At 41.4% G+C, this 10,812-nt stretch overlaps 1 protein-coding gene across 1 annotated transcript in view; it reads left to right on the top strand.

Moving 5' to 3' along the window:
- Nucleotides 1–10,812, top strand: part of csmd2 (CUB and Sushi multiple domains 2) — a 253,342-nt gene that overhangs the window by 37,167 nt on the left and 205,363 nt on the right. Inside the window, exon 4 of the mRNA XM_046058106.1 lies at nt 5,167–5,175. Coding sequence (XP_045914062.1) covers nt 5,167–5,175 — 9 coding nt within the window. The remainder of the gene's footprint in view (nt 1–5,166; nt 5,176–10,812) is intronic.

Raw genomic sequence — 10,812 nt, 5'->3', positions numbered from 1 at the left:
GCCACTCTTGAACAAGACACAGCGTCAGAAGCGTCTCGCCTGGGCTAAAGACAAAAAGGACTGGACTGCTGCTGAGTGGTCCAAAATTATGTTCTCTGCTGAAAGTAAATTTTGCATTTCCTTTGGAAATCAAGGTCCCAGAGTCTGGAGGAAGAGAGGAGAGGCACAGAATCCACATTGCTTGAAGTCCAGTATAAAGTTTCCACAGTCAGTGATGGTTTGGGGTCCCATGTCATCTGCTGCTGTTGGTCCACTGTGTTTTCTGAGGTCCAAGGTCAACGCAGCCATCTACCAGGAAGTTTTAGAGCACTTCATGCTTCCTGCTGCTGACCAACTTTATGGAGATGCAGATTTCATTTTCCAACAGGACTTGGCACCTGCACACAGTGCCAAAGCTACCAGTACCTGGTTTAAGGACCATGGTATCCCTGTTCTTAATTGGCCAGCAAACTCGCCTGACCTTAACCCTATAGAAAATCTATGGGGTATTGTGAAGAGGAAGATGCGATACACCAGACCCAACAATGCAGAAGAGCTAACTGTTTAGTGTGACACAATCTCATTATAATATTCAGTCCAGCTCACTAACCGTTTCATTATCATCCAATACATGTAGCTGTGCTGACATTGCTGAGCCTCTGGAGACAGATTCACAGATAGTAAAGATAGTTACTGAAAAGCAGCAGGCGAGCTAACGCTGTAGCACGTCGACGAAATGCAGTAAATGTACCGTTATCATGTAACGAGTATGGATTAGTTCTGCATGCAGCTGACAAAACTATTACTGTAACTTTGCAGTGGGAGTTTACCTGAGTTTCCAGCTCTGTCTCTTGTCCCTGTCAGATAGCCACTGTCACTCTGCCTTTTTTCGGGAATATTGTGCCGATATGTGGCTCGCTGCGCTGAATGAAAGGTACGGTGCCGGTGTTGATCTGCCTCTGAGACGGGAACGTCGAAGTAACAGAGCCTGAACATGTCTGAGTGAAAAGCCACAGCCTGCATGCTGGTGATCCTGCGTATATTTCTGTATGAAAGTGGTTGTGTTTCGGATTATGCTCGCTCATGAGTTCAAGCGAGCACGCGTATGAGGACACACCTGGTTGCAATCTTAGCACCGCTGGTGGCCGCTGAAAACTACATAATGCCCCTTTAATGAGACCATGGCGGCCCAACAAAGTCTAATTTGCTCTGCCATAGTTTCAAAATGAACCGAAAATATTTTTAAACATCTCATAATAACATTTTCAGACCTCTAACATTGTGTTTTGTGGGAGCTGCTGTAAGCTCGCACGTTCACACACTTTGGCATCCGATTCGAGACAACCGCTTTTCTCTTGAGGTAACTACAGTAACTTAACGTTCTATTTCTGTCGCTTTTTTGTGACAAGCTAGGCTAAGCTATCCAGGCCTAAATTTGGAGTGCACACGTATTAAAGCCTTTATGGTAAATCCACTAAAACCGACCAGTGCAAGCTAACAGGCAGAGTTAGCGACTTTATCCTGTAATTTTTTCACAAAGACAAATATTGCAGTATGAGAGTCTGACCTGAAGAGAGGCTGTGAAGAGAGTCTGACCTGAAGAGAGGCTGTGAAGGTGTCAATACAGTATGGAAATAAGATTAATTGGATTATATTCACAGAAAATATACAATAAACATATTACACGTGTACATTAAAAGTTAAAAAAAATAACAACAACAATAAAATGTTAGGGAAATTACTTATTCTATTTTCCATTCTTTGATTTAGGGTTGCTGGAAAAACATTAAATAAATTTGTTGACTTTTGTTGCTGTTTCACCAGCTATACAATGGGTTTATGATTAAATAGTTAGAGCACAACATTGTTTACAAGAGTGCAAAATTTTTCATTGATAGCCTCTTAATTTTGCACCAAATTAATGCATTTAACTTAAAAATGTAAGTAAAATGTAAATGTCTTACGGGGGCATGCCCCCCGGACACCCCGAGAGGGTCCGAGTCCACCCACCATAGTCTCTTAAAATCATGTGGGAAACACTGCAATCAGTTTAGTAAAAATAAAAATCAAGGTGCAAATATTGAATGGCAGAACATGAATGAGTAATGGCCAACAAATCCCCAAAGTTCATACCACCAGTCTGGCACTTTTTTAATATGGATTTCAAATGTCAACCATGTAAGAGTTCAATAAAGCCCTGAACAGAAACCTTCTGTAAGAGATTAGGGCCATGTAGATGCCTCCAGACTTGGCCACGGCCCAGTTTCTGTGTGTTCACAGTATTAAGATTTAGTTTTTATTTATTGGTGTCTACTCTCCCACAAGTAGTGACTCAGCGCTGTTATTTTCATGAAACCATATGGGTGAAATCCGCACCTGGACTTCCTGCAAACAAATCTGTGCATTTGCGTATCCTCAGTGTCTAACCAGGTCCAGAACATTTTGATCCTGTATTTTGCTGCTTTATACAAGGCAAAACCCAGGTCTTGTTTTTCATCAACTCCCAATAGAATTTCTTTTAGAGAATTCTGTACAACTTTGTTAGCCTTCTATTAAGCCTTCTAGAAAGCCAGTATGTGGTTTGCAGTTTCTTCCATAAACATTTTGTCACCAGTATTCTTTATTTTTCTGAGCCTTTGCTGTATGTTGTTACAGTTATCTATAAAATACAAGCTTCAGTAAAATTTGAACATGAAATGTTACTGAAGTTGCTGTAATTGATTGCAAAGTACGTCACAGGATTTTCAGTTTCGCCAAAGCTAATTCAGTCATCATTGGACACAATACCCTGTTGACTCTGGTGGGACTGTTAATTACACACCTGCCCTCACAACAGCAGAATGCCTTTTTAATTGTGTCATAGAGACTGCAGGTCCAGTGTAGTTGCTACACAAATCAAAACCTGCTCCTAGCAACGATTTGTTCCTTTTTTTGGATGCATTTGTTTTTTTGCTCCAGAGAGAATGCCTTGGTGACAGGCAAGCGGAAGAAGCCAGGAACAAGTGCTTCCTATTAGAATGAGGTTCAAGATCCTGAACTTAGTTAATGTTAAATGGAAGCCCAGCTATTATGGGCTGTAATTTTACTGAATGTATTTACTAATTTTCTTGTAAAATGTGGGCTGTCTGGCACATCCGTGTAAGCAGAGCTTCCACTCTGGCAGATTGTAGCTGTTATTAGTGTCTGGCATGGGAATCGGCCGCCAGCATGTCTGACCGTTAAATGCTTCTGACACTTAATTAATGGCTGATTGTTGTGTGGCAGTTCTCCGTCAGCCTAATGAAGACTGTTTCGGCTCACACACACACAAATAGACACACTTGCATAAACACACACATACTCGTATGTCTGGCATGCACACTGACTTTCACAAACCGTAAATCAATATACCATTCCACCAGAAACATTCAGACGCTAAAGAAATGTTGCTGAATTTTGTGCAACTTGGGAATGGTGCAGTGGTATTTTAGGTATGTTTTTCATCTTTATTACTAAATCAGTGAATTTCTTTATATTTAACAATTTATGATAATTATGATAAAAATATTCTGTTTATCTGTATCTCGTATTCTCTATAGACAGTTAAATGTTTTTGATTTCTGAACAATCTAAATTATTTGTGCACTCATCAGAATAGTAAATCACACACCAGATCCTTAGACTTAGGTCAAGTGTAATCATGCATTATATTGTTCTTAATTTTAAATGACTGGTTAAGAGAGTGATGTTATTGTTGAAATCTGTCAGCCGTCACTTTCCCTGATTCACATTAAGTTAATATTTTATACTGAATCCCACATCTGAGCCTTTTTTGGGGGAAATTATTTTTCTTTATTCTCTTTTCTTTATTCCTTATCTCTCTTTTTATAGAAATGACATGATCTAAAAGAGCTCTTGACAGTTCCCATTGCCCTGCAAGTTATTGTCAGGCATATGTGCACTGCACAGCACTGGAAGACACTCATTTTTTTTGGGTCTCTACCCTCTTTCCTTCTTGCCCTCTATTTATTTTCTGGGTGACTGGGCGGCAAGACAGGGTCTGGTCTGCGGTCAGGACAAGTTGTTGTTTTGCTCTGCAGATAAGGGGTGGAAAACAACACTCCCACACCATGGTTGCACACACACATGGACACATCTGCACAGAAGACATCCAAGCGCACACGTTCACACAAGTGGACATAGCATGATGCATCTGCTGCGCAGTGGAGCATGAACACAGAGGTCATCTTTTCCTGTAAACCTGTGGCTTTGGGTGAGTTTGTTTGCAGTGCCTCAGGGCAGCTGAAGAAGTGTGTGCATATGTCAATCAATACCACCAGTTCTCTATAACTGCTTGCTTGGGCACTACTCGTGTATATATTGTATTCACTGACAATATCATCATTGTTTCGAAAAAGAGAATTCAACTTGTTTTTGCAGATAGTTTTATTCAAATTGGTGAGAGTTACTCAGTGGCTTGAAAATGCAGGGGGGGTTGCATGGCAGGGGCTGTGCACATAAATCAAATAAAGTTGTTGTTTTTTATACTGTCCTCCAAAAGCTTCTCTTGTAACAGATGGTGATGTAAATATGCCTTTTTTAGATTACTTTTCTTTCCGCCTTTTGGTAGTATGCATCTAGTAATACAAAACTGAATATAAGTACATATTATGTAATGTACACTATATTCAGTGCATGTAATGTACGTATAATTATATGGATTCATCATCTGGGAATACACTTTGAACATTTTGTCACTTGTCACTTTCTACCTTTTTTGTCCTCTTGTCTTATATTCTATTTATTAGCTTTATAAATATAAAACAAAAACGCTCTTGCTCAATGTCAACACTTTAATTAAGTTCAAATCAATAATTCTAATCAGTCCATGAAAATAAGTGAGCTCATATTTAAAAGAGATAATAAACATCCCCACCAGTGTTTCTCACACAGTTCCAGTGCAACCAACATGCCGTCCCTCTGGAAATGTGACCCTGTGGTATGGGGATGTTTGACCGAGTGCCTGGAGCAAGCAGCGCATGTGTTTGCTTGTGTGTATGTATTTGTGTGTTGTGCCTGTGTGAGAGTGCATATGTGTGTGACTTTGGCTGAACACATGTTGGTGGATTGCTGCAGAGGAAGCCTGTCCCACTGTGGGGATGCAACTGAGAGGTGAGCAGGGTGACAATGGCCCAAAGTGACAGACAGACTGACTGGGTGGGATGTGTTGGCAGTGTTTGTGTATGCAACCATTTCCATGTTGCATAGATTTCCGTACTGCACATATATGCATGGTTTTCTGTTGTGCAGTCAGGAAGAGCAGTGAGAACATTGAGGTGTTTCTTGCATGTCTGTCTTTATTTTGGCTTCTCTGAAAGGCCCTCTGCTCCCTGCTCTTTCCACACTGACAGACTGCACGCTGACAGGGTCTACCCTCACTGCATCCTAACAAAGACAGAAGGGGAGATTGTGTGGAAGACAAGGGGGAGACACAGGAATAGAGACATCAACTGGTAGGGAGGTGCGACAGAAAGAACTCAGATGGAGATCAAAAGGTATGGAAATTGAGAAGAGGAAATATAAGAATAGAAAATTTGAAGGAAAAAGGGATACGGTGAATGTGTAAGATCGAAAGACAAGGATGACTCAGAGCTGTGAGGTAATGGATGAAGCTATGAGGGAATCTTCCTGCTCCACCCTCTTGGAGATTCATCATTGTGAAAAGCAGGTCAGACGAACACAAGGAATGCCACATGGCAAATTTGCTGCACCGTTACTCATGCACAGCGCTCACCCTTCTCCACAGCCATGCATTTTTTAGTCACTGAGATCATCTCCCCAAAAAGCACCCGTAACCTGAACTTCTCTCACTTCTCCCCTGACGTAGCACTTCGTTATTGGGTTTTTACTGCATAAAATGTCACCCAAACACTTGTTTTGTTTGACTTCTCCAAAAGGTTGCTAGTGTTGTTATTCCTCCACTGTTTATGTGTGGTACCAGTCTGGCACACTAATTCTGCCGCATTTTGAAACTGTGTAATTAAGCGCCTCGGTTGGCCTCTTGTAAATGTCATCTGCTCAGCCCTCTGGATGGTAGACTTTGATGTAATTAATTCCAGCCTGAGACAACCCCCATCAGCCAGTTTGCTGTAAGTAAGGGTGATAGTTCACCTTTTGAAACTGTGCCCCCTTTTCAGTGAAGGGTATTAGGATAAATCCAATTCTACATACGGTGTGCACAGTAACTTTAATGACTATAAGTGAGTTAGTCAACATGTTTTGTCAACTTATTAGCTTTGTCTTTGTTGGTTTGATCTTTAAATTTAGGTGTACCTATTTGACTAGTTGGACCATTTCTTTAATAAAGGAAGGAAGGAGTCTGTCTGTTTGTATTTCGAGTATGTCAGTAACCATTCATCCAATCGACTTCAAACATGGCAGGTGTGTTGGTGCAGACCCAAGGGAGCGCAGTGTCGTGTTTGGGGCAATTTGAACATGCGACATGTTCAGAATTAATAGAGAACAGTGCAGAGCAGAGTTCTGCGGCAGCGATGATGGGTAACGTTCGCGGGGGAACAGCGAAGCTGCTTGTGCTAGCGGGGATTGTGCTGTTCAGCTCTGCAACAGCGAGAGTAGGGTACGCTCACAGGAACGGGGCTTATAGGCTCCTATGCGGTAGTGAATTATTGAAACAAAGTTATCATCATCCTGTTGGTTTTATACATGTTAGAAACAAATGTGTTGAAAGGGAGTTATAAGACTTTTATGAAGTTCTAAGGAAGCGCTGAATATCTAGCAGTATCTCCACCAATGTTATGTTGTTTCAGTGTTATATATGCTGTGTAGGTGAAACCAATGTGAGATGCAAATTTGGAACAAAAAGCGCAGGGAGGCGTCACACCGGCCCCTGTGAACAGGTACTGCACTGGTAACAATAAATGTATAATCTTTTGGTTGTTTTTCTTTTGCTTATTTATGTATGAAGCCCAATAATGTCACATTCTCAGTGGAAATAGGCTACTTTGGCTTGTCTTTGATGATTGGCTAGAGGTACTCCAAATCAGATCGAAGAGGAAAAAGTCACTGAGAATGTGTAGTGGAAAGACAGAAATCCTCATTGTGTGTGTATTTTGTGTTAGAGTTTGTGTGTTCCTGCCATAGTTATGTAGCCTAGCACATGGCCTCTTTTCTTGACTTTCCAGTCACACACCGGAAATCAGCAATCCACAGGCTGCTCATATTTAGCCAGCAGCCTTTGATTTTGCTTGCTGAAATGACAACTGTCATTTGTGGATTTTATCAACTGATGCTTATTAACACGGGTATGTGAGTTGGCCAAACTACAAATTAGAATCTTTGTTGCTGTCTGCTAAACATACTATGACGTCTGGACCATTTATGTCTGAAACTTACTTCCAATCTCCCTCTTTCTGTCTTACTCTCCCTAACAGTAAGTTTTATCCTTCTCTCCCAGCCTCTATCTCTCATCAAGGATTAGCCTTCTTTGCTTGTTAGTGTGCTAGCTCTTTTTCTCCCTCACTCCCACGGTTGTCTCTCTGTACAATCCCTGTTTTGTGTGGATTAGTGCCCGCATTGTCCTCGGATTAGGGTGTCATTGTTTCTGAGCTGGGATGAGGTAGGAACGTGCTTCTGAGTATACGAGTGTGTATGTGTGTGTGTGTGTGTGTGTGTGTGTACAGTATGTTCGAATGTACATTTCAGACCGAGGTTTACATGTGAATATATATATATATTTTTTTCTTTTTTACAGCTAGCACAAAGTAGAAAGCTTGGTAATGCCTGATGGAAAGCTCTGACTTATGTGCTCTTTTCTTGTTTATCTAATTGGCATTTGTCTTCTTCACTGCCAAGTGTCGATGCGAGTATGCGCTAGGTGTAAGCAATACACTTGAAAAAAAGCTGGGAACTCGGAGCAAATTAGTGTCCACTTATGCTTGGGTAATTGAAGGCCAGACGGGCAGGGAAGGGAGCCCTTAAGGGTGTGAGGAAGGGGAGACTGTCATGTTTTCATGTCATGTTCAGTAACTCATCACAGACACAGAGTGAAAGGGAGCGAGAGTATAAAACTATTAAAGGAGGTATCTGTATTGATCGCATAGTGGGGGTTCTGCGTTTACTCTGTGTGACAGAGACACTCAGTAGGTGGGAGGCAGAGGAGGGTTGCAGATACGCTGTGACTATCGACACACACAAGAAATTCCAGGCAATACCATATCAGACTTCTCATCTATTGTTTGTGACAGTATGGTATTTACTGGCTTATTTACTATCTTCTCTCGCAGGTAAATTGGTGTGACAGTTTATTGATCCAGAAAATGTTCAGCTATTGGAGTTAAAAAGTTATTCAGAAAGACATTATATAATCGTCGTATCTTTTGTGTCGGATATTTGGTAGAATCTTTTGGTTCCCCTCAATTGCTTCTTCCCAATTAGTTTGATTGGAATTAAACTTTTAACAGTGTAAAGTGTATTTACTGAAGACTCCAGCATAGGCAACTGCAATAAACCCATATTTATCATTAAGCAGCTGTGTAATCTAATTCATCATTAAGATTGCCTTGCATGCGTGTTTCCATCCATGATGAAATACCAGCGATGGTTATGAACAGTAACCAGTGCATTCTTTCTCATTGCTTTAATTGTTATCAACCAAGCGGCTCCTTCTTGGCTGCTGTGTTTAATCATTTCTCCGTTTACTAGGCTGCTCCAGTGCGCAGCAATTCATCATGCCAGACTTATCGATCAGCCAGTGCCAATTCCCTCCACTCACTCCTTTCAGACCTTATCGACTGTTGTGTATTCACTTGTTAGCCACCTAAATGTTAAAGGTCATATTTAAGGTCTAGTAAATTTGTTTTGGGAAGTTGTGACTTTAGTCAAAGCTATTAGGAGTCTTAGATTTAAAAATGTCATCAAAAAAATCTATAGCCTACTATCAACGTGCAAATTTAATTGATTTACTGTGGCTGTTAACATACACATACAGACAGGGAGCAAAACAAAGCAATAACCTGAATAAAGGAGTGGAGAAACATCAAATGCAGATGCCTCCATGCACCAGGGCGCACTGAATTGGTGAGTTTGAAAGTGACGTGAATAAAATGCTACAGCTGGTCACCAGATCTCAACCCAATATCACACCTATCGAAGATTTTGTACTAATATGTAAGAAAATCTTCTCCATCACCATCTTCATAAGACCCAATTATAGAAGATCTTGATATAAGAGATATCAGTTGACTTCGATTATGGAAATACATAGATTTGCAGCTAAAAAAAACCTCACCTTCGACCATCTAAAATTTGGGAGTATTCTAGACAGGCCCTAACAAAGTGGTGTTTTGTTAGCTCTGTAAACTGCTGTAGCAAAATCATCCCAGAGCTTTTTGTCGAGACGGCAGAAGCAGTATTAAGCATATTGGTGATATATTAGAATTATTAACAAAAGGAACATGTTTCTGTTAGAAGTATCCATCCATCCATCCATCCATCCATCGTCAACCGCTTATCCTGCGTACAGGGTTGCGGGGGGGCTGGAGCCAATCCCAGCTGGCATCGGGCGAAAGGCGGGGTACACCCTGGACAGGTCGCCAGTCCATCGCAGGGCCACACATAGACAAACAACCAGTCACGCTCACACCTAAGGACAATTTTAGAGACACCAATTAACCTAGTCTGCATGTCTTTGGATGGTGGGAGGAAGCCGGAGCACCCGGAGAGAACCCACGCGGACACCCACTCCAGCCACCGCGACCCTGTATGCAGGATAAGCGGTTGACGATGGATGGGTATTTAGTGATGTCTGTGATCATATATATCCTTTTCTTCTGTTTATTTTGCTTTCTATCTGCTGTACTCAGGCCTCTCTTGCAAAATAGATCTTGCCCTCAATGATATTACTTGATTACATAAAGATTAAAAATAAACAAGGGAATCTTGTGGAGGAATGGTGTTCATACATCAATAAAGACTTACACAGACTTGGCAAGGTGTGCTGAAGTTTTTATGGAGGCTCTGGGTGCCTTGACATCATACTATGACACTTGATGTTGGTTTTTCTTTTCATTTATCACCCATCTGTATGTTTGAAGCCGTGATTACTAACTATAGGAATGCTGTTTGTTCTGTATTGGACTGTGAATAATGCACAAAAGCACTGCATAATATCATTCCCTCAACACAATCACATGGGTAAGCTGTGTTTGTTCTACTTCTTCTTCTTCACTTATAGAGAATCAGTGTTTGCCATACTCAGTTGCATTTCCACTGTTTTGACACAGACAGCCGAGAAACAGCCAGAGCCATTTAAGGTTGATTTAGTGGAGGGAGGAGAGTCAACCGGGAGGTGTCATGGAGAAATAAACCTTCCTCCACAGACTGCTTGGAAGTTGACAAATGTCCTTACGAGTCACACTGAAACTGGGCTTTTAACTGATTTGTGTTTATCCTTGTGTTGATTTTTGTCCCTCTCTGAGCATGTCCCACTGTCTGCCTCTGTGTGTGCCTGACAAGCTCTTGCTCAAGCTCGCGGTGCAAACACACCATCACTGAAGCGTAAAGTGAAGGCACACCTGTTTGTTTTGTGTTTGTCTCTTACCCATCATTTGGCATTGCTACGTGCTCTATTTGAGGCCTTAATTCACAGTTGTTCTTCAGTGTAATGAGGCAAAGACTGGGAACAAGCTGAGGTGTAGAGTCAAAGGGAGGACTTTTGGGTGAGCCATCTTAGCTAGAGTGGGTGGGAAGCAAAATTGTCATCCATTGTGTGAGTTAAGAGTGGAATTCTGCTTATATTTCCTTTATACTCTGTATGCATGGGAGTGTAGCTCCTGA

This window comes from Micropterus dolomieu, linkage group LG09, assembly GCF_021292245.1.
Source record: "Micropterus dolomieu isolate WLL.071019.BEF.003 ecotype Adirondacks linkage group LG09, ASM2129224v1, whole genome shotgun sequence".
Classification (NCBI taxonomy): Eukaryota; Metazoa; Chordata; class Actinopteri; order Centrarchiformes; family Centrarchidae; genus Micropterus; species Micropterus dolomieu.
Note: the sequence above shows the minus strand (reverse complement) of the source record. Positions and strands in the feature narration are given on the sequence as shown.